Source organism: Entelurus aequoreus, linkage group LG13 (genome assembly GCF_033978785.1).
Source record: "Entelurus aequoreus isolate RoL-2023_Sb linkage group LG13, RoL_Eaeq_v1.1, whole genome shotgun sequence".
Taxonomy (NCBI): domain Eukaryota; kingdom Metazoa; phylum Chordata; class Actinopteri; order Syngnathiformes; family Syngnathidae; genus Entelurus; species Entelurus aequoreus.
Window position 1 is genome coordinate 41,819,751 of NC_084743.1, and position 25,172 is coordinate 41,844,922.

The 25,172-nt window shown below is 38.2% G+C and overlaps 1 protein-coding gene across 3 annotated transcripts in view; it reads left to right on the forward strand.

Annotated features, from left to right (window-relative positions):
* Positions 1-25,172, forward strand: part of nf1a (neurofibromin 1a) — a 223,215-nt gene that overhangs the window by 113,126 nt on the left and 84,917 nt on the right. The window contains exons 19-30 of one of the 3 annotated variants that reach the window (XM_062067866.1): positions 185-268; positions 492-878; positions 2,987-3,126; positions 3,229-3,351; positions 4,579-4,662; positions 4,743-4,859; positions 5,741-5,922; positions 6,290-6,501; positions 8,602-8,763; positions 13,635-13,732; positions 15,150-15,285; positions 20,464-20,526. In XM_062067866.1, coding sequence (XP_061923850.1) covers positions 185-268; positions 492-878; positions 2,987-3,126; positions 3,229-3,351; positions 4,579-4,662; positions 4,743-4,859; positions 5,741-5,922; positions 6,290-6,501; positions 8,602-8,763; positions 13,635-13,732; positions 15,150-15,285; positions 20,464-20,526 — 1,788 coding nt within the window. The remainder of the gene's footprint in view (positions 1-184; positions 269-491; positions 879-2,986; positions 3,127-3,228; positions 3,352-4,578; positions 4,663-4,742; positions 4,860-5,740; positions 5,923-6,289; positions 6,502-8,601; positions 8,764-13,634; positions 13,733-15,149; positions 15,286-20,463; positions 20,527-25,172) is intronic. The other 2 variants (XM_062067867.1, XM_062067868.1) reach the window with 2 other exon arrangements.

The window sequence follows — 25,172 nt, forward strand, 5'->3', positions numbered from 1 at the left end:
TAGAATGCATGTCCACCTCTGGCACAGTCACTACAGAAAAAACATTATGTGAGTTGTGTATTATCCTAGCAGAAATGCTATGGATTTTTTATTGGATTTTCCAGCCTGGTGCTGGTTAGTTCTAGCTTAACTGACAATTTCCCCCACCTCTTTTGTTAATCTTTATTTGTGATTTCATGCTAAGGCTTGGGAGGACACATATGCAAAATGGGACCAAGCAACAAAACAAATCCTGAACTCCCCAAAAAACAAGGCAGATGATGGGCAGGTAGGTCTTCTACAGCGGGACCGCTTTTGTTTCCAACCTTTGATGTTCAATACTCAAGTCAAGTGATGAATTCCAAATGGTCATAGTCCAAATAAGTTAAGGGATTGTGTGTCACAAATACCATATAAACCTGGTGAAAAGATGAATTTAGCACTTAACTACACTGGTGAGCTAAAGCCTGCAAGGTGCCATCCGCTGATTCTCCTGTGTCCTCCTTAAACAGCAGGAGTGGATCAACATGACAGGCTTCCTCTGTGCCCTTGGTGGTGTATGTCTCCAGCAACGCAGCACCCCTGGTCCAGCCACCTATAGCCCACCAATGAGCTCCATGAGTGAGCGCAAGCATTCAATGATCTCCATGGGCCCATGTGAGATCTCCAGCCCTTTGGTCTCAGCCTCCTGTTCCTCATCAGCTACCAGTGAGACACCGGTTAGCCGCTTTGTAGATCGGCTACTGGCCTTGCTGGTGTGTGGCCATGAAAGAGTCGGCCTCCATGTCCGTACTAATGTCAAAGACTTGCTGGGGCTGGAGCTTAGCCCTGCCCTTTACCCAATGCTTTTCAACAAGCTAAGGAACAGCATTGGCAAATTCTTTGAGACACAGGGACCGGTAAGTGATACAATAACCCCCCCATATCAAGTGGTGACTTAATTGTGAATGCATAGTGACCGCAACTGCTTGAACCCTTCCAGTTAAAACATGTATAGTGTTGCTTCAGTCATCCTTTAATTCTGACATTTGGGGCTCCCACCACTTAAATTAAACATGATCGCATACTAAAGAGCGAGGTGGGGTTTACTGTCATGTTCCAAGCCATCCACCTGAAATGTAGTGATTAAAGTAAAATGTTCCAGTGAACGATTCCAATAGTCTCAATACATGAGATTAGTGGATTGTAAACTTGTCATTTGTCCTCTTTAAACTTTAACAACTTGTGCTTTTTCCGTTGCAAACATTGTCATGGCAAACTAGTTTCACAAACAGACAATAGCTGCACAAATAAATTTGGACCACCACAATTAAATTTGTGCCAACTTTCCACTTTCTCTCATAAAAACAATTTTACTGCTTGTGAATGCAGGTTGTCATTACAACTTCCTACAGCAACTGGCATCGTGTCACCGCTTTTTTACACACCTTATACACTCCAGGTCTTCCAGAGAATAAAAATATGTAGCAGGAAGGATTTGTTTTGCCAATTTAGTGATTTTGTTGATATATTTAAAGTTAAAACCCCAACAATAGCCACACACACACTATGTGTGGTGAAATTATCCTCTGCATTTGACCCATCCCCATGTTCACCCTCTGGGAGGTGAGGGAGCAGTGAGCAGCAGCGGTGGCCGCGCTCGGGAATCATTTTGGTGATTTAAGCGGTTGCTTCTCAATATTTTCTGCCATGACCCTCCTTGGGGACAGAAATTACAGCGATAACGCGTTAACTATAAATTTTAATAACAGGACTAATTTTTTTAACAGGCGATTGACGCACGCGCGCCTTTTTTTACCCTTGGGCGGTACCGTAGCGCTTCCATGGATTCCCATCACATATTTTCCAGATGGAATAAGAAAGGAGTACATGGAGCCAGGTTTTTATTTTGTGCAATACTAAGAAAATAACACTGCAGTGTTGTAGTTAAGTGTTTTTATGTTGAAGAAATTTGCAAAACAATTGCAAACATGTTACTATACAAATAATTGGATATATTTAAAGATCAATCGATAAAGAGAAATAAATGTTACATTTAAACATTTTAAGATTTTATTATTGCACAAATAAACTTTTTTCACTACATGAACACACACAAAAGTACCAAAAATTGGTACCATTGAGTACCGGTATTGATTCCCAGGTACCAGGAGTACTGTATCGATTTAAATGTGAAAGCTACTCATCCCTATTTGTCAGAGATGTTTTGTAATGTTATTTTGTGATATTTGCACCTAAAGAAATGCTAGTACATCGGTTGAGGAATATGTGTAAATTATTCTGTAACATGTTCTGGTCAAGTCCTCAATTACAGAATGATTAGCAGGCTGTATATTACATTTTATTAATTGATGGGGAAAGTTTTAAACATTGCCATGCAGAACTATGAAGAACATTGACTTGTACAGGTAGAAATATCACAGATTGCAGCTGGGATAGCTAGGATTGGCATAAAAACACGTCTTTTCTCACTTCCTACCTTAGGTGAATCCAAAAGCTATGTATGCTTCGTTTTACTTCCCAGTCTTTTTATTCTGGTTATCTTCACTTGTTTTCTGTGCCGCAGACGACGACTCCTTTCTTCTTCATTCCTGTCAGAAGCGTATCCATCTCACCGCTTCCGTTAGCTCTGTACACACGTGTTCCTGTGCACTTACTAGTGCTACTGCGTAGAACTGGGAGCCTGTTGATTAGATTGATTGCTGCCACCTCCCTGCATGCTTATTTATCGCTCTAACATAGATACTAGTGTAGACACAAATAATGAAAATCTCCCCTGTCGCTTGCAAGTTACCCACATCACCGTTCCCCAAGGGGGTCCCAACCCACTATTTGAGAAACACTGATTTAGACTTCTAGACCCCTCTCTAGTTTAAAAGCGCATCTCGCAACAAAAAACAGCGACATTTTCTGGTCCTTTTGGACTTTTTTTAGATGCATGTATTGCTGTTCTCAACACCCCCACCTCTAGTTTCGAAAATATGTTCAGTCAATGCTTTTTTTGCAGGTTCCTATCAATGACACGAACACGCAATTTGTGGAGCAGACTATTGCGATCATGAAGAATCTGCTTGACAATCACACAGAAGGCAGCTCTGAGCACCTGGGGCAGGCTAGCATTGAGACTATGATGCTCAACTTGGTCAGGTCCGAATTATTTTGTTCACTTCAAAGGATGTTGCAGTGGTGCTCAATTTTTCAGATATATTTTCAGTTTATTCATCTGGTGGTTTTATTTTTTTTCTTCAGGTATGTTCGCATTCTTAGCAATGTGGTCCATGCAATCCAGATCAAAACCAAGTTGTGCCAGCTGGTTGAAGTAATGATGGAGAGGCGTGATGACCTTTCTTTTTGCCAGGAGATGAAGTTCAGGTAATTTATTTTTCACAGTTACAAACACACAATTTTTTCAAATCAGATATAATTGTACTACTTGTCCTGTCCTGTCCAGTTGTGCATCGCTGCAAAGTACAACCACGATAATAAACATACTATTAAATGATTAGCTCTCTGACAGTGTCAATCAAAACTGTGCACTCATATAGTTGTCAGTAGATATGTACACATGGACACATTTAATCAGATTAAAAGACTAGCCGGAAGAAAAATGCTTCATGTAAACACGTCATTCGGAATATTCTGACCCGATCACACACATTCGGATCAAAATTTCATTCCGGTTGAGACGGGTGGTTTATGTCGGTAGTCATCGGATTGTGGGGCATAAAAACACATCTTCCAAAATTTGGGTTGGAATTATCCCTACTGTGCATGTCTTTGATGTCAGCTATTTTTTGGTGATGTAAGGGGGACTAAATTTAATATTCTCGTAATGTAGCGATTGTTTTGCTTCTGTCTCCCCCCTTGTACTGACGTAGTGTTATATACTGTTGAGTTTGTTGCTCTAAAACCGATACAAGCAAAAACAAAAGTCTTGCTGCTGTATAACCCTTTTCAACATGTACAGATGTAGCGTTATAAACTGTTGTTTGTTGCTCTATAACAGAAACTAGCAAAAACAAAAGTATGGTCTGGAGTGTCATGTCTTGTGTCGATGTAACAATGAATAGAGGGATACAGTTGTTGTCTTAACAAGCTTTTTTATTCACGACCTTACAGCTACTCCCAAGTGCTAACCTCAGACACAACACAGAATGTCGTAACATGAAGATGCGCCGCACACAACATAAAAGGCACAGAATAGTTCAATTTAAAAAAAAATAAAAAAGCGGTAAAAGAATAGTAGTGAACAGAAGGAAACAATTATAAACAGTGATAACGTCGGACAAGCAGAAATGCACAAAGCCGTGGTTGTTTACAGTGGAAGTCAACTGCTTCTTCAGCCCCTGTCGCGAGCAAACTGGTCCAAAAGATAACACCATAGCACAAACAATAGCACACCTTTCCGTTTACGGTGTGTGCTGCGCATGTCAAGCTAAAGTATTCCGATTTAAGGTGTGATGCATGAAAACGCACTTCATAATCAAATAATTTTTTTCAGGGTCCATGTACACAGGAACATTCTAATCCGAATGATGATCAGATTAAATATATGTTGTCCATATACACATGTCTAGTGTTAATGTGTTGTGTTTCCAGGAACAAGATGGTGGAATACCTGACAGACTGGGTGATGGGAACGTCCAATCAAGCAGCTGATGATGACATCAAGTGTTTGACGAGGTATACATTGTTTTGAGTTGAATATCTGAGTGTTTCACAAGGGTGCATTATATACAATATATCCTGTATTTCTCTCACAGGGACCTTGACCAAGCCAGTATGGAGGCAGTTGTGTCTTTGCTTGCTGGTCTTCCACTGCAGCCAGAGGAGGGAGATGGAGTGGAGCTGATGGAAGCCAAGTCCCAGCTATTTCTAAAGTTAGACTGATATTCTTCCGTTTTTAGTTTTTGCAGAAATGTTGTCTTTTAATACATTTACTATTAAACATTAAATCATAACAAATGTCACATGTAAACTGTACCATATTTTAAAAAAAAAGTTGCTAAAAAGGCCAGTACTGGGAGGTAACTATTTGCAGTTTACTGCTTGTATCAAAAATGTCACTTGGAACACTTCACTTAACACACATGTCCCAACTGTGCTGAACTGGCCTTATATTTGTTTTTTTTTGCTGTCATTTTTTTTTACATTCATACATTGCACTACAGCATCACAATTTATTATATTTTTCTCTTTATTCTATTCTCTTTATAATAACATATGGTATTTATAATCTGGTCTATTTATACCCTATTCTATTTAAATTATTATATACATACTATTTTTCTTGTAGTATTCATTTGGCTTAATCTGGTACACTTGACTACTACATGTTGTGCTTCTAATGTGTCTCATGTGGGCTAGTATGGGAATAAAGTCTCTTGAATCCTATAAACTTAATTCAACCAGGAATGTCAAACAAAAAGAGAACTGTAAAAGTTGTTCCTCTCAGTTTGATACCAACCAAACTTAACCCCCCCCCCCCTCCATATCCCACACCCCGGATTGTAAATAATGTAAATAATTCAATGTATATACTCTGATGATTATCTTGTGTGATGACTGTATTATGAAAATAATATATATCTGTATCATGACCACGACTTAAACAAGTTGAAAAACTTATTCGGGTGTTACCATTTAGTGGTCAATTGTACGGAATATGTACTTCACTGTGCAATCTACTAATACAAGTTTCAATCAATCAATTAATGTAAGAATTATTTTCTAAACAAATTGTTAATTTTTCTCTATGCAGGTACTTCACCCTGTTCATGAATCTGCTAAATGATTGCAGTGAGGTAGAGGATGAGGGCCAGACAGTGGGTGGTTGCAAAAGGGGAATGTCACGACGCCTTGCCTCCCTTCGCCACTGTACTGTCCTGGCCATGTCCAACCTCCTCAATGCTAATGTAGACAGCGGCTTGATGCACTCAATTGGTAAGTTAACTTTAAGTGTATGGATCAGGGGTTTCAAGCGCAATTTACCTGTAGGTGAGTCTGGGCTGCACAAAGTATTAACATTACAATCACATTTAACCATGTGACTAAATGTAACTACTTTTATTAGCACCTTTAGTGCCCTCTTTTATGTTTGTGTTTTTGTAGGATTAAAGATTGCTGTAATATAGTTATCTATTAGCTGCCCACGGTGCATGGTCTGCAATGACACTAAACTATAAAGTTACCAGAGGGCCACAAAATGTGGGCCAGTGAGCCGCAAGTTTGACACCCCTGTATTTGCGTGTTAAAATTAAATGCATTTTTTCCCCCTGATGATTACATGATTAAATATGCTCAATCTCAGGTCTGGGTTACCATAAAGACCTACAAACTCGAGCTACATTCATGGAAGTGCTGACCAAGATTTTGCAGCAGGGAACGGAGTTTGACACACTGGCTGAGACTGTGCTGGCTGACCGCTTTGAGAGGCTGGTTGAGCTGGTCACCATGATGGGAGACCAGGGAGAACTGCCTATCGCTATGGCACTTGCTAATGTTGTCCCAGGATCCCAATGGGTGAGAATCTGCTTAATCATATATGGGATGGTAGTACGCCAAAGGAGTTTTAGTTCTTCTGGAAGCTTGTGGAAAAAGGTATTTTGGTGGGATTTTTTGGGGGGTTATTTAGATACAATTTTTTGTTACATTTTTACAGTTGAAATCAAACCATTTTAACTTTTCTGTGCAATACTTTGTTGATGCACCTTTGGCAGCAATTACAGCCTCAAGCATTTTGACATCTTAGCACACTTATCTTTGGGCAAGTTCACCCTTTCTTCTTTACAGCACTCTCAAGCTCCATCACGTTGGGTCGGAAGCGTTAGTTTTTATCCAGGATGTCTCAGTACATTGCTGTATTCATCTTTCCCTTCATCCTGATGAGTCTCGCAGTTCCTTCCACTGAAAATCATCCCTACAGCATAATGCTGCCACCATTATGCTTCACTGTGCAGATGGTATTGGCCTGATGCTAAGCGGTGCCTGGTTTCCTCCAAACATGATGATGCCTGGCCTTCATGCCATATAGATCAATCTTTGTCTCATCAGAGCAGGGATGGTTCTCCTTTTTTCACAGATGAATGCTCTAGCCCTGACAGTGACCATCAGTTTCTTGGTCACCTCCCTGACTAGACTAAGATAAATGCAGCAATGTACAAAGACATCTTTGATAAAAACCAAGGTTTCTCACTCAACCTGATGGGAGTTTTAGAGGCGTTAAGAAGAATGAACCAAACTGCCCAAAGATAGATGTGCCAAGCTTGTAGCATAGTATTCAAAGAGACTTAAGGCTGTAATTGCTGCCAAAGGTGCATCAACAAAGTATTGAGCAAAGACTGTGAATACTTATGTTTATAAGAGTATTGTCTGTAGAATTTTAAGAACAAAAATGAATTTATTAAATTTTTGGATTAAGGCTGTGGAAAAAGTGAAGCGCTGTGAATATGTCCTGGGTGCACTATACATGAAGACAAGACAGCAGTGAGTGACAACCCTGATCACCAGACAAATTAATTTTTATTCAATATAATTAGTAATTGTGAGAAATACTTACATTTAAAAATGAATGTGCTGTTAAACCCACAAACGGTAACATAATCTAGCCGGTAGTGTTATATTTTTTCGTTTTAGAAAATGTAGTGTAACTAGGCAAGTTGCAAACAGCCCGTCTACTGTAAGTCAAATTCCTGCAAACTGTTGACATGATTGCTTGCTGGTGTATTTCGGGTTGTTGTTTATTGACATGGTCACTTTAAGGGTGTTTGCTGGTGTACAATAAATATCCCTTGTTTGATCTCCCAAGAGAATGTTTTTTTGGCTGAGTCTTGGTTGCTTGGGCTATTTTTTGATACATTTAAATGTTTTTTCCCTGTTTTCTTCCACGACCTTTGGGTTAGGGTTTCTGGTTTAAAGCCTTTAAATCGTTTGAGCTTTCAGAAATGACAAGTACAGTAATTACCCACTTTGTGTTCTGATCATGACTTTTTGTGTTGCTCCTCATTATTTCCAATTTTAGTTTTACGTTTTAAATGTAAGTCTCTATTAAGCTACAGCGTTAGCTCTACGCACAGCCTTCTGATGGCCTCAGGGTACTCTGCTCAACAAAATCTGACCAATCACAGTTCTGCGGCCTGTGTACTGCTGTCACAAGCTTAGAATTTTTGAGAGATACACATCAAGGTTCGCAGGAGTGTTTGTAGGGTCAGGTGAAAACTAGCGTCACTTAGACTAGCGCTGATGCTGTAGCACTATTGAGGTTGGTTAGTGTCCATGACTGTCATTTAGGGCGTGCTGAGTGCAATTTGACAGTGCTATATTTTTCTATACTTCTTGTTGTGAACCACCCATGCACTCAAAAGACTAAGTGTATGTACAAAAGTGTGATTTTGAGACACAGCTGTCAGTTTTCAAGAAGGTATTCACTATAACCAGCATGGGCAGCATCAATTGCAATGGTCCACTCTGCCCAATGATTCCATTCCTAATTTTTTGTAAAGGAATAACAATTATTTATTTATTTATTTTTATTTCCAATAATGTGCTAAATTTTATTATAAGTAGTTTGTGTTGTACGCTGCTGGTATTCTGAGCACAACTTTTATTCATTTTCATTTCAAGGACGAGCTTGCCCGGGTCCTGGTGACACTGTTCGACTCTCGTCACCTCCTTTACCAACTTCTATGGAACATGTTCTCCAAAGAGGTGGAGCTTGCTGACTCAATGCAGACCCTTTTTAGGGGAAACAGCTTGGCCAGCAAAATAATGACCTTTTGCTTCAAGGTAGGAAAATAGAACAACTTCAGACCCAATTTCGTAACATTTCTTAACTGTAACACTATGGCGTTAATTGTGTGTGTGTGTGTGTGTGTGTGTGTGTGTGTGTGTGTGTGTGTGTGTGTGTGTGTGTGTGTGTGTGTGTGTGTGTGTGTGTGTGTGTGTGTGTGTGTGTGTGTGTGTGTGTGTGTGTGTGTGTGTGTGTGTGTGTGTGTGTGTGTGTGTGTGTGTGTGTATAATGGATGGATGGAGATATATGTATGTATATATACACTACCGTTCAAAAGTTTGGGGTCACCCAAACAATTTTGTGGAATAGCCTTCATTTCTAAGAACAAGAATAGACTGTCGAGTTTCAGATGAAAGTTCTCTTTTTCTGGCCATTTTCAGCGTTTAATTGACCCCACAAATGTGATGCTCCAGAAACTCAATCTGCTCAAAGGAAGGTCAGTTTTGTAGCTTCTGTAACGAGCTAAACTGTTTTCAGATGTGTGAACATGATTGCACAAGGGTTTTCTAATCATCAATTAACCTTCTGAGCCAATGAGCAAACACATTGTACCATTAGAACACTGGAGTGATAGTTGCTGGAAATGGGCTTCTATACACCTATGTAGATATTGCACCAAAAACCAGACATTTGCAGCTAAAATAGTCATTTACCACATTAGCAATGTATAGAGTGTATTTCTTTAAAGTTAAGACTAGTTTAAAGTTATCTTCATTGAAAAGTACAGTGCTTTTCCTTAAAAAATAAGGACATTTCAATGTGACCCCAAACTTTTGAACGGTAGTGTATATACACTGTATTACCAAAAGTATTTGGCCACCAATCCAAATGATCAGAAACCGTTGTCCTAATCAACAGGTGTATAAAATCAAGCACTTAGGCATGGAGACTGTTTCTACAAACATTTGTGAAAGAATGGGCCGCTCTCAGGAGCTCAATGATTTCCAGCGTGGAACTGTCATAGGATGCCACCTGTGCAACAAATCCAGTCGTGAAATTTCCTCGCTCCTAAATATTCCAATGTCAACTGTCGGCTTTATTATAGGAAAATTGAATATTTTGGGAACAACAGCAACTCAGCCACCAAGTGGTAGGACACGTAAACTGACAGAGGGGTCAGCGGATGCTGAAGCGCATAGTGCAAAGAGGTCGCCGACTTTCTGCACAGTCAGTTGCTACATAGCTCCAAACTTCATGTGACCTTCCAATTAGCCCACGTACAGTACACAGAGAGCTTCATGGAATGGGTTTCCATGGCCAAGCAACTGCATCTAAGCCATACATCACTAAGTCCAATGCAAAGCGTCGGATGCAGTGGCGTAAAGTACGTCGCCACTGGACTCTAGAGCAGTGGAGACGCCTTCTCTAGAGTGATGAATCATGCTTTTCCATCTGGTAATCTGATGGACGAATCTGGGTTTAGAGGTTGCCAGGAGAATGGTACATTCCGGACTGCATTGTGCCGAGTGTGAAATTTGGTGGAGGAGGAATCATGGTGTGGGGTTGTTTTTCAGGAGTTGGGCTTGACCACTTAGTTCCAGTGAAATGAACATTGAATGCTCCAGGATACCACAACAGAGCAGTTTGGAGCGGGCCCCTTCCTCTTCCAAAATGACCAGTGCATAAAGCAAGGTCCATAAAGACATGGATGACAGAGTCTGGTGTGGATGAACTTGACTGGCCTGCACAGAGTCCTGACCTGTACCCGATAGAACACCTTTTGGATGAATTAGAAAGGAGACTGAGAGCCAGGCCTTCTCCTCCAACATCAGTGTGTGACTTCACCAATGCGCTTTTGGAAGAATGGTCGAAAATTCCTATAAACACACTCCGCAACCTTGTGGATAGCCTTTCCAGAAGAGTTGAAGCTGTAATAGCTGCAAAAGGGGGACCGACATCATATTGAACCTTATGGGTTAGGAATGGGATGTCACTTCAAGTTCATATGTGAGTCAATGCAGGTGGCCAAATACTTTTGACAATATAGTGTATGTGTGTGTATATAAATGTATGTATGTATCTGATTCTCAGAAAAGTTAACTGGCAATTGAACGTTTTAATAATCTAAATACCTCACAAATTGATGCTTAAACTCATTGGCATCAAAAACTTTTCGGGTGATGGTTTATCAAGTACCTTCTCATTTTACTTGTGTTCAGTGCAGTGTCGTAAAACTTTTTTTTTATGTCTGTGCTGCCGCTTGGCGCATTTCCTTTTTAAAAAAAAAAAAAAAAAAAAAATTCATTCAAACCACAAGTTGATTGAAGTTGACTGAAAATGACCGGCTTTTTGTGTCGTCTTGGAAATGCTCTAGATCAGGAGTCACCAACGCGGTGCCCGCGGGCACCAGGTCGCCCGTAAGGACCGGATGAGTCGCCCGCTGGCCTGTTCTAAAAATAGCAGCACTTATCAGTGAGCTGCCTCTATTTTTTAAATTGTATTTATTTACTAGTGTGACAGTCCTAATTGTCGTGCGGGTTCTCAGGACCATCCAGGGAAGACATTGTCGTGAGACGGTTTAGACTTCTTTATTATTTCAATCAGTCTTTTGCATGCTTTTCAGCAGATGCCTTTTTTCTCACGTGAGCACAGGAATGGTTTCCTCCCGTCCGCCGTCTGCTTTTTAGCAGCACGTCGCCGTCGTTTGCGTGGTAGCAGAGGATGGTTTCCTCCCGTCCGCCGTCTTTCTCCGTCTCCTCCCTTGATGTTCACGTCTCTCGCCCTTTTATACGGTCCGAGAGGGTGATTGCACTGTCCACAGCTGTGCGCTCCACGCACCTTATGCTGATTGCGGCGTCGCTCCCAGCGCGCCCCACCTTGCCGCTCGCTCATCCACGCCTCCTCGCCGCCATCTTGGAGCGGGCGCCGTCAGTCTGCCGGCCCCGCCTCCCCACAACTAGCAAGCTGGTCTCGCTTTGCTCGACATTTTTAATTCTAAGAGAGACAAAACTCAAATAGTATTTGAAAATCCAAGAAAATATTTTAAAGACTTGGTCTTCACTTGTTTTAAATAAATTCATTAATTTTTTTATTTCTTATAACTTTCAGAAAGACAATTTTAGAGAAAAAATACAACCTTAAAAATGATTTTAGGATTTTTAAACACATATACCTTTTTACCTTTTAAATTCCTCCTTCTTCTTTCCTGACAATTTAAATAAATGTTTTTATTGTAAAGAATAATAAATACATTTTAATTGAATTCTTCATTTTAGCTTCTGTTTTTTCGACAAAGAATATTTGTGAAATATTTCTTCAAACTTATTATGATTAAAATTCCCAAAAATTATTCTGGCAAATCTAGAAAATCTGTAGAATCTGAGGCTTTTGACAAAGTTGCAGAAAAGTACTCTCAGGTCATAAACAGAGTTGGGCAAGAGTTTGAGAACAGGTTTTGTGACCTGGATCCGCTTGAGCCATGTATGTCGTTCTTTTCTAATCCTTTCATGAACGTGGACATATCATGCGTTGCTGAGCAGTTAAGTGCAACATTCAGCCTGGATGCTAAACAGGTGGAGATTGAAATTGTAACACTGCAAAATGACCTCCACCTCAAAGCCCACCAGGATGCACCAAACATTTGGTGCCTTGTTGACACAGAAAAGTACAGTGGTGTATGCGCAGCAGCTATGAAGGTTGCAAGCCTGTTTGGTTCAACTTATCTTTGTGAATCAGCCTCTTCTGACATGAACTTCATCAAGAACAAACACAGAACACGCCTCACTGATGCACATCTGCAAGACTCACTCAGAGTTGCAGTGTCAAGTTACACACCAGAGTACAACACACTAGTTAACAGCATGCAATGCCAGGCTTCCCACTAACTGACAAAGAAACAGATAACAGATTTGGTGTCCAGTTCAAAGTGTGACATGATTTATTTAAAAATTTGAGAGTTGACTTTTGTATTTTACATGAGTTATTATTTGTACAAACATGTTGCAAAGTAATTAATGATTTGTTAAAAAAAATGTTAGTGGCTAGCTAGTTAAAATGGGATATTGTGATTTCACAAGACTGTCTTAGAAGTGATCATTTGAAAATGTTCAATTTGAAAAATGTGCACTTAGAGAAAATATAAAAATAAAGTGTTGCATATTGATATTTATCTGTTTCTATATATATTTATTGTGAGAAATCATTAAGATGATCAGTGTTTCCACAAAGATAAATATAATTAATTATTAATAATAACATAGAGTTAAAGGCAAATTGGCTATTTCTGGCAATTTATTTAAGTGTGTATCAAAATGGTAGCCCTTCGCATTAATCAGTACCCAAGAAGTAGCTCTTGGTTTCAAAAAGGTTGGTGACCCCTGCTCTAGACGAATGCGTGCTTTGCTTTGCAGTATGCAGACCAATGAGGTTGTGTTTTTTGTTTGTCTGTCTGTTAGTAACATAACTCAAAAAAGTATGGACATATTTTGATGAACATTTCAGGAAATGTCTGAAAAAAATCATCCTTTCTCTACACTTTAAGACCTCCCACACACAAACTTTGCATGCTCACGCTACGCAGGAAATTTTGGGAGATGTAGTTTACTTTTTAAACCGGCCAATTCAAAAATGCCAGGAAAAAACTACACTGACCAACTTTTCATTTTATACTTTCACACGTAAAAGCATTATTGTAAGGATTTTGATATCATATTTACAGTTACATCCCTATTATGTGCAATCAATGCATGTTGTATGATCCTACCACCCTGGAAAATAACAATTCAGTACATCATGAACAGCCCAAAATGAATATAGCATAACTATGAGTGTTGACAACTGAATGTGGGAAATATTTATATTCTGTCATAGAACTAAACCAAAACACATTTTCCCTTTTTATATTAATAATATTTATTGTGATTGTTAGGTCTATGGAGCAGCGTACCTGCAAAAGTTACTTGATCCTTTATTAAAAGGGGTCATCACTACCCCAGAACACATCAGTTTTGAGGTGGACCCTACAAGGTATGAACATTTATTCCCTATTCACTGTATTTTGGAAAATGCTTGAATCAGCTTCAAAATATTATTCTGCTACTTCAACAGTAAAATTATTCACTTGAACCACATGGTGGCGACATTATCATTCATACGGATGTGAATACAATTGTTGGTAGCCTTCTGTTTGAAGAAAAATACAAAATAATATGACTAGAATAGACTGTCTTTACTCGCAGTTGACAAAAGTGATAATAAAAAAAATTACTGGAATTTGCCTCAAAGTATAATGTCAAGCTACAAAGCTTCTAGGAGACAAAGCTGGAGCTTTTTGCCAAGTCTCATCAGCTCAGTGTCTACAGACAAAAATGAAGCATTGAGAAATGAACACTACACCTACTGTGAAACATAGAGAATACTTGATAATGCTTGAGGGATGATTTGCTTCACTTGGTGTTTTCAATCTGAGCATTGTATAATAAAATATCAAGACTATCAAAGCAAAACGTCCGGTGCCCGAAAGCTTGGTGTCAGTCGGCAATGATTACAAACATAGCGAAAACACCAGATAATGTCTAAGGGCTAAACAATGGACTGTTTTGAAGTAGTCTTCTATGAATCTTTAATTAAACATCTGGAAAGAGCTGAAACATTCAGTCATACGAAGGCATCCATCAAACTTGGAGTAGTTTGCTCATGAGAAATGGCTAAAATACCCCTCTAATTGAGAATGACAGGAAGCATTTTATTGCAGTACAGTTTAATTAGTTATGTTTTTTGAAAAGTAATTTTTTTGAGTATTGTCAACATTGTCACTATTGCTAAGCAGCGTGAAATGCCAACAGTGACATAACCACTGTCTAGTTACCCAGCATTAAAATGTACACACAGTGAGACTTTCTGTTCAATGCAAAATAAGCTTCCAAATAAAAGTAAGTCTCTTCTAGCAAAATGCACCCATTGAATTATTCTTAACATTAACCACAATAAGATTGATTAGCTAATATACTAAAGATTTTTTTTTTTTAAATTACCGCAGTGAGTTTGTTAGACAATCATAAAAACAGAGAAATCTCAATACAAACATACATAAATGAAGGACAATCGTGTCAACGGATCGCCTAATATAAGTTAAAAAATAATTTATTATCTACCATTTCCCCTATGTCTTGGACTATGGCTATTTTCCGTTCGTCGACAACTTTTTATGTCGACATGTGTCCAAGGAGCATCAACTTAAATTAGTTCCATCTTATCTTGTTAATAAAGCATTCAATAGTTAAACTTTTTCTCTTTTCAATGTGACCATAAGTGTTAATTCTATTTTCCCTGGGGGAAAAATAAAATCGAGTTTGGGGTGGTAACTTTTTAGCTTTTAAATCATCAGTTTTTAGAACAGAACAATTTTTTAATGTAAACATGTTTTTCCTCTCTCACTCGCCAGACTGGAACAAGGTGAGAACTTGGAAGAAAATCAGAGAAACCTGTTGCAGATCACTGAGCGCTTCTTCCATGCCATCACTGGCTCATCCAGCGAGTTCCCTCCACAGCTTCGCAGCGTCTGCCACTGTCTCTACCAGGTAGACCCAAAAGCCAAATAACATGCTGACCCAGCGCTACTAACCCTGCTTTTACCGCTTAACAGCTCACGGTTTCAATCTTCTGCCTTACCATTATTTAGTTTCACATTCAGATCTAAAGCCTCTTTTTATTCTCTGTAATTTCTCCCTAATTAACTTGGACAAGGCAATACAAGCAGTTGAAACATTAGGACATAAGGACCTTATTTTCTTGATTTTTGCCATCAAAGTAGTTGTTAAAAACCAATCCATTAGTACAAAAAAAAAACTTAAATTACAGTTATAAAAAAGTCAAATAATAATTAAAGGTGTAGTTTGCAGTGGATCGATGGGTGCCTCGAGGTGGCTGGCGATCAAACAAGCTGCAGGAGATATGCCCAACTCTCTACTTGCTCTAAACTTGTAAACTACGGCTTGCTAATACACACTCATACACACGCAAAGCCAGTGTTTTATGCAACGCTGGCCATTACACAGCATCTTTTTCGATTAGGTTGTTTGAGGAATATGAAAGATTGAAAGACATAGAAACATGAATTGGTGATTGTGCTTCGGCTCGAACAAACTGAAGATAAAAGTCAAATGAGTTGTCAGCTAATGATGGCGATTTATTTTTTGCAAATTTTTGCTACTAAAGTTAGCTGTCATTGAATGTGTGTTTGTTTGTGGAATCCACAACAGGATTTAAGGGGGGTGCGTGTGACCTCGACGGACATGCTTTTTTTGCTTTACCAGAATAAGATGAAGCGTATGTAGCACTTGGCTTCACCCTAACCACGCTGAGGAAAGACAGAGGAAAGCTTACAATGTTATGCAGAGGTATAGTTATAACCATTTTATAGACAAATTATACTGTTTATAGTCACGGTGGAGAGGGGGTGGGGAAAAAAAATCTTCCTAGAGGGGGCGTAATAGAATATATTTTAGAAGCACTGAGTTAGTGTGTACTGTTGACTTTTTTTTGCTCAAACAATTGTATGTAATAAAAGATAATTAGCAACTAGTTTAAATATTGTGTTGATATTGGTAAACTGTCAATAGCATTCACCATAAATAAATTTAACTATTTACAACTAATACATGTGACGGGTATTAATGGGTTACTCATGGACGATCAGTATTGAAATTGCCAGCCTAAATCCCCGATCGGAACACCCCTACATAAAACATGTCAGTAACAATATAGTATTATGATAAAAAAAAATGCAGTGTTTGCAAAAGCGTAAGATTGTACTCGTCACTGCAAAAGAATATAGCAACCACAATAGTATCTCTTTTTAAAAAATTATTTGTTTTTGAAGATATTTCCATTGCTCAAAAGCAACTCCAAAAATTGTTGTCTGGTATTCTGGGACTGCTTTTGTGTGTGTGCATATATGCCGTTTTTATATTTTAGTTTTTTTTAAATGTGTACTGTGTACTTTTGAGTCTGCTGCAAACTGCACCTTTAACAGTGTGCATGTACGTGCATGTGTATGTAATTATTTTTGATTTGTGAAACTATCAAACTCACTTCTGCTTTTCTATTTTGGCTAGTCCCAATCTACAAATGTATCATCTTGACAATGCAGCAAACATCAGAGCGAGATAGCAAAATTAAGTGAACGCCACCAACAATACATTTGATCATTTCTTTTGGTGGTTCGACCCAAGCATTAATCATAGTCTAACGTAAATCTAAAACGACCGAGTTGTTACAATTTAATGATTTGATCACATTAATATAGACAAAGAATTCAAATCAATTGCCTTTAAACTGCCAAAACACCTGTCCCCCTTGACATAATGAAATTTAAATATACAAAATTCTGTATTATGACATCATTGCATGCAGACTTGTAGAAAATCATGTTGGTTTTTTAAAGATGGCAATAACTGGTTAAATGAGGTCCTCTTTCAATATTTACTAAATAGACTAATATTGGAATAAGGTTGCTGTTGTTCACAAGTAAAAATGTGTGCGTAATGCGTATTAGTGTAAATTTGAAAATAAATGCATTGTAGATTTTTATTTTCTTATGGAAGAAGTGAAGAAGACAGAGATGGCACAAATCATTTATTTACAGTAGTTAAAACTGTTTACATACTGTATTGTGAAGTTAAGCACATACTGTACGTTGAATATGGGCCCACAGGCTTTTTGCTACAATTTTTTTTAATTGGACACCAGGGATGTTGCTATACATGCTGTAAGTCTCATCTAGGTTACAATAAACCAATCATGGAAGTTATAGACTGTTCATATATTTTCAGGGGGAGCACTTACAAAATCAGTAGGGGCTCAAATACTTATTTTCCTTACTTTATGTCACACTCATGATTCATAACAAAGTAACCATAAATTCAAATGTCTTTGTTTCATGTATGATTTGTTGAATACATATGTTTACAAAGTGTCAATCTATGTCAAACTAAACACAAATATACCTGCATATTTCTTGTCTCTTGAACAGCAACCTTACTCCTTAGACTGGATTGCCTAAAGATACCTTTCCCACCAAAGGACTTAGAATACATTTAATATCCTAGCAAACAATCCTCAAACTTGTTCCTCTAATTTGTATATCTAATGAAAATCTAAACACATTCAATAGAAGGCTGTGATTACATCTAATACATCAGCAGATGCAAATTATGTTAAATGCCTGTTGCACGCTGGATAAATAAATACATAATGTCTTCATGGGTTGCATACTGTCAGAGTAGCATTAACATGTTAAAGGAAACATACATACATACATAAACATGGATGCATATGCAAAAGTGCAAAATATTTATCTGTACAGTAATCTATTTATTTATATCTGCACCTTATTGATTTTTTATTCTGCACTACCATGAGCTAATGCAACGCAATTTTGTTCTTATCTGTACTGTAAAGTTCAAATTTGAATGACAATAAAAAGGAAGTCTAAGTCTAAAACTGCACCTTTTTTGCCCATCATCCAAAATCTCTGAGAGATAAGAACACACGTCTTTCTCTTTCCTGTGCGTCGTAGAGAGTAAAAAAAAACCTGCTACCACGGGGTAAATAATTATGCAGGTAATGGGGATTAATCTATTCCGCATGTAAAGCCCTCTTAAAAAAAACTCAATAACCTCCAATAACGTTTTATATACATGCTGTAGGTATGTACCATATGTAATGTAGTAACAGGCACATTCAAAAACGTGTAATACGTACACTAGTTTAATAATTTTAAGTATTTCTGTAACTTTTTTCCTTGCCGTAATGAATAATGCCACTTCCGTCAACAGCAACACCGTAGAGAGCACTTTTTACGTTTGCTACCATTGTAATGGCATACTTTGGGCTTGATTTCCTAAAGGTGTGCGTGTACTAAAACTTGTGCAAACCTGTTAGCACACGCAAAGCTGATCTACTTATCATGTGCAAAGTGAACTGCGTATGTTAAGTAAACAGAATAAGGCATACAATCCATTTTGCATCCCTTTCTTCATTAATGTGCAAAATATAAGTTGATCATCAAAACGGCCACAATACTGGGAAGAGAAGATGCAAATTGTTATTTGACATGCATAATGTAATTTATCAACACTCATCATCGTCAATCCTACGTTCTTTGTGTGTTTTTCAACATATTTGGACGGCCAGAAATAAAATATATTACACATATTGTCTATTCAGCAACATATGTTATAGCTGGTAGATGACTTAAGGGGAACTGGAATTTTGCTTATCGTTCACAAACATTGACGACAAAATGTTGAATGGACAAGATAAGAACAAAATAGTTGCTTACAATGTCCGCTGTCACTGGGATACCAACAGATGGGACGATTTTATCTTCCAGCATAAGAGTTGGTAAATTTGCAAATGAGCACATTGTTGGGTCTTCCCAACGATGTCGTCAGGTCTCAGTCGAGAGCCATAATATCCACTGCTTCAGTCGGCCTAAAATTTTAGTGTAGCGTGTGGAATTTCAAATTGACCAACTTCTCAGCTTGATGCCACAACCTTCTGCTATGCAGTTGAGAGGCATGGTTTTTAACTTAGCATTAACTTTTTCAAAACTCAAAGGTAAGGTAGATAGATAAAGCAGCCGCAGAAACCATTTCAGTTGCTAGCATTTGCTCTCGCTAGTGGCGGGAGGAGCAGTGTGAGTGAGGCGCTGTAAGCAGGGTGCCTTTGCTAGGAAAGATATTCCCTCGGCTCACAATAACAATTTAGCTTTAGTCTGATTAATATGCAGGTCCCAGCATGTAAATAGTGTTGATGGTTTTTAGATGTTTTTTAGAGGGCCTTACATGCGGGATAGCTGGGTCCCAATTACCGTACCTGTATTGTTAGCCACCTCCTACTATAAGTTTTTCACTATTTAGAACACACAGAAAAAGGAAACCATGTGCTTTTGACTCGCATAGAGATTGTGGATGATGGGCAGATGTTATATAACACATTTTATTTTAAACAATGCACTGATATATTTGGAATCATCTTACTTTATGAATTGAACCCAAAACTTGGATTTAATGACACCTTCACCTTTATCAATTGATTGAGCCCAAATTGGTGCGTTCCTAAACACACACTTTGTGTGAATAGTGACGTTCATGATTCTGACACACAACAAATGTGATGTAGTAGGTATAATCACAGCAAAAATGACTGGAAACATCCTAATTAGAAATTATAACACATTTCACTGACTTTGCAGAATTTTGCTTCTATGCTTCCTTTTGCCACGGTGCTGCTACTTACACTACATTTTGGTACAACCCATAATGTTGAGGCTTTCAAAGGTGCCTCTAATGTAGTGTAACTTGCTTAACATCCAGGCCATATAAATTGGTCTGGTTTTTGGCTTTTGTTGTTTATTGGGTTTTTTTACATATACATTTATTATTTGATTATTTTTTCATTTTTATTTTAAGTTGGTAACCTTTGAAAGCTTTTAGCCCTACTGGCCCTCCTCCGCCCACCAAAAAAATAAACCTAATTCCAGCAATATCAGTGAATGCATGGCAAGCTTCTTCCAGCCAACTTGGCCAAGCAGCTATTAGCAAGTAACTGTGTGACACTGTGTTTAACAAGAAATCTACTACTGAGCTGTGTGTACACCTTAATTGATAGCGTTTTGCGTGTTTGTGTGCGTGTGCATGTGTATGTGTGTAGCTGGTGCCGTGACCATGATTGTGCTCGTCTCTGTTCTGTAGGCTACTTGCCACTCTCTACTGAATAAGGCAACTGTAAAAGAAAAAAAGGAAAACAAAAAAGCAGTAAGTTTGGATAATCTATTTTCCCTCAGATACTTTTCCCCCTAAAGCAAAAAAAGGTTATTTTTTTTGCATTTTACTCACTTGGTTTGATTATCTTTATTTAAAAACAATTTAATTTGTTTTTTCTTTCAATCTGTTTCTTTCTTTTCTGCATTTTCAACTTTTGAGTGCAATAGGGATGCATCGAAAACAAATAATCCAATCATTTTTGGACTCCCACTGCTAATTGATTTTATATGACAAGTCATTTTGCATGTTTTTCTTGTATGAATAAGATTATAAGTAATATATAAATGTATTCTGGGTCTTTGGAATTTAAAATACATTATTTTCCTTAGTTTTTCACAATTATACTAAATAATGACAAGAGCACTCAGTAGAGTGCAGATCTTTGCCAAGGCCAAACTGTCTCAAGCAAGTTGTTTTAGTTTGTAAGATTTTTTGAGATGCTAGACCAGTGGTTCTTAACCTGGGTTCGATCGAACCCTAGGGGTTCGGTGAGTTGGCCTCAGGGGTTCGGCGGAGCCTCCGCCGCGGAGGTCAAGACACACCCGACTCATCGTGTAAATAAAAACTTCTCCCTATCGGCGTATTATGGATACTCTCAAACAATGTTCCCTCTAATTTTCTATATGCGTGAGCAAACGCAAAAACTCTTTGAGCATTCAGTGGAGCACATGTGAGCGACGTCAGACGTGCACATGCACTGTGGCCACACCAGCAGCACTCCTGTCCCAAACCTGACTAAATAACTACTTACATGTTTTATTATTATAAAACAATTGACAGCAATCATTTCCATGAGATTATTTTATAATGTAAGGGCTTTGGCCCACTTACAATGACAATAACAAAAAATATTGTTTTTCATGAGCTGTGTACTAGTATTGTATGTCTGGGTGGAAAACGAGGAAAAGGAACAGACTTTGCTGTGAAAATTACATGAAAGTGGCACTTGCCAAGGTGAAGCCACGTATATCTGAACTGGTCTCTCAAAGGCAACAGCAGAAGTCTCACTGATTTGCAGGTGTGTAATTTGTTGTGAGTTCATGCACTGTGTTGGTTTTGTTCTTTGAACAAGGTGATGTCCATGCACGGTTCATTTTGTGCACCAGTAAAAAAACATATAACTTTGTCTTGAATTTGAAAAAAAATATATATATATTTTTCCCTAGAGAAGGGTTCGGTGAATGCGCATATGAAACTGGTGGGGGTCGGTTCCTCCAACAAGGTTAAGAACCACTGTGTTAGACTAAGCTGTCCGACTACATTAATATAAGGTCAGTGCCCACTTGGCACCAAGGATAGTTACTGAATTCAGTACTTTTATAGGTACCGACTGAATTATGTTGGTATTACCAAGTAAGGATTAATATAAAATCAAACGGTACCTATTTTCGATACCTCAGTTGCACGTGAAAACTCTGCACCGGTGAAGCACTTGGCATGAAATAAGCGTATTCATCGTGGACTGCCTCTTAAGAAATGTGGCAATTTTCCGTGCCCAACAAAGCAAGCAGCCTGATGGTAAATGCTCAAAAATAGGCTCCCCTTTTCAAGCAAGCTCGATGCTAATTTACAGTGGATATGTTGAATACATCCTACTGATTAGCATTGGTGATTTTACATGGTGATTTCAACACCTCCAAATTTGGCAATCAAAACTAAAACCAAGATGCATGTTATAATCAAATAGCTGGTGTGTAAATTTGTACAATACTTACTGGCAAGCACTTTGTTGAACTCAATGAAAGACAAGACTAGCACATTCAATTTAAAGCCAATAGACTACTTCCTGGCTATGGTGACACACCTAGGACAAAGGGAAATGTATACTCGGAAATAAGACTCAGAAGTGTAAGAAAACCAGATTTAAGAACTGGACAGCTATAATCATCACCTTGGTGTCTGCACCTTGATGTGGATCCTCTGCAACATTTTGGCTGATGGGTTATATCTCAACAAAGTTTAAGGAATGCGTGGTGCAATTTTTGTGTAATTCTGCCATCTGAAAAAACAGTCCTTATCTTGACAAAAAAAACAACAACGAGAGTTATAAGGAATGTGCTTGTTTAATAAAAATAAAAAAATCGTCATAACAAAACATGCAGAAAACAATCTAATAATAATTTGTTGTTTCGCTGCATCTTTAGTGTGCAACTTTCTTTTAATCACTGTACTAACATTGGTACCATTTTATGCATTTTCAGTTCAGTTTCCAGAATGCAGTGGCATTCATTCTTCTCTTACTCTCTCATGTTTGCTCTGGAACAGAAGGCACTTTTTCTCAACATTTTATCATAAATCTGATTATGAAACTCACATATAATCTGCATGGTGCACCTTCCTCAGTTGACTTGACTAATATGACTTGAAAATTCACCTTCAATGAATCGGTTTCTTTTCATCTGTCCAAAAGTTTTTTAAATTATATCTGACAGATACTGTATCTGATGCGCAGTTTTTTGGAATTTAAAGCGTTACAAGGCGCTTATGCTGTGGTTTTCTCCATTGAGCACCAAGCTACTAACCTAGCACTCTTGCTCATCCCTTGAAGGGGCCACACACTCTTGTCTCACTCTTTCTTGCTTGCTACTGCTCCTTCAAGGGACAGGATGCCACAACTAGTTTGTTACTTAAATACACAGAGCATCTATTCGCATATTTGGCACATTGCACATTACAGTGTGAAAAATAAGTATTCATTCCCTGCTAGTTTTGTAAGTTTACCACTCTACAAATATTTGGAATTTTTCTATGGGGGAATAATTGTGACAGAGAGAGAGGGAATGTAAAATAAATATTACAATTCATTTATAGTTGATTTAGTAAGTATTTGATCCTCATGCAAAGTGTAGCTTAGTACTCAAGTAAGCACAGATATCAGGCATTTCTTGTTGTCACCAGGTTTGCACCCATCAATTCGATGAATAGTATCTGCTTTTTTTTGTCAGTATTTTCTTTCACACACACTTTCTCAGTTTCTATGGTTGGTGAACAAAGATATGGCAATATGTAGCTATAAGCTAATTAAGCTAATGCTAGCAAAGAGACCTGTTTTTTTTGAGGCGGCTCTTCCAGCGATCATTTAAATTTTACTATGCCCCCTTGTAGCACAGAGGCTCGTTCCTTAAGTTTATGCTGACTAGTTGATCATGAAAAAAGCGACGTTACAGCTATATCTCAATATTTCTTACACAACCGAACTCTTAACTCAAAACACTTATATCTCAAATCATCCCGGCCAATCGAAAATAAATTTAAAGTACCAGTAGAGTGGAAAAACAAGTTGCTGCTATATTGAAGCTATTATCATATATATCTTATGTATGACACCGAAAGACTTACAAAGTTTGCGAGTAAATAGATACGATCTAAATAGTATCAATTTCATGGAGATTCTCGAGCCATTTTGAGAGATAATGAACGAGCCAGAAACGTCAATGCGTGATGTAGTGGTAGGAACTGCAGATCCCTTCATCACCAACAACAATGCAAATCATGCAGACTTTGTGAAAGCCAACAACGATTACTTTGGGAAAAATTATGATCCAGAAACTTATATTGTTGATCCTGAATATAAGGAGGATGAGCTACAAGTTTTAGAAGCTCTGCTAAACACATCCAGCTTTAGTGAAGCACTAAGCACCATGTAGCAGTACTGCTAAGTGCTAATCAAGAAATACAAACTACAAAGATAATAAACAATAGCTTGCTGTACATTGTCTGCTCTTACTTTGATGAAGACTGATAGGATGTCCATACCTTCCCATTTATATGAAAAATTAATCATGATGCAAACTTAGTGACCCTCCCAGCACATAGCCTGATAAGCATCTACTCTTTTCCTCCACTACTCCGATTGTAGGCGAACTAGGAACATCCGCTTTTTCAACACCATTACTCACTCTACCCCGCCTTCCGCCCGAATGCAGCTGAGATAGGCTCCAGCGACCCCCCGCGACCCCAAAAAGGGACAAGCGGTAGAAAAATGGATGGATGGATGGATGGATATTTCAAATATAAAAGGTTATTTTTATTTTTAAAAGGCATCTTAGATGATACAATTGTGCTAGTATGGGGGGCCAAGGACAAGTTAAATTGATTTTAATTAGTTTCAATGGGCGGTGCAAATTTGAGACACGTGTGTTTTGAGCTTGTGCTCATAGAACCAATTGAGCTCATAAGTTGAGGTACTACTTATATGGTAAAATTTGCTGATCCATAGCTAAAACGTTTGATGCCTATTTAACTTAATTAAATTGAGGGGCAATATGCCAGAAATGCACTCGGAACGCTAAAAGGATCAAAACTAGCTGTCCTTTAATCCGCAAAAGATTGCCTCTGTAGAAATGTTGTAAATTTTGTGCTTCAGGGATTGGTCACAATAGAATGCGCTCTCATTAAAAAGTTCTGAGGAAGGCGAGGAAGGTACCACAAAGATTCCGCTGCTATCCAAGGTCCTGCATCGGCTTTCCAAATCTCATCCATTATTTTTCCATGCAACTCACCACTCGTTTACTTAACTGCATTTTTTTCCCCACAGACTAAATACACTTTTCACACACTAAAAGTTTTGTTTTAGCCATATGAAACCCATCTTTTAAACCCATCATTTCTCAGATTATGTTGACCGTGTGTTGAGT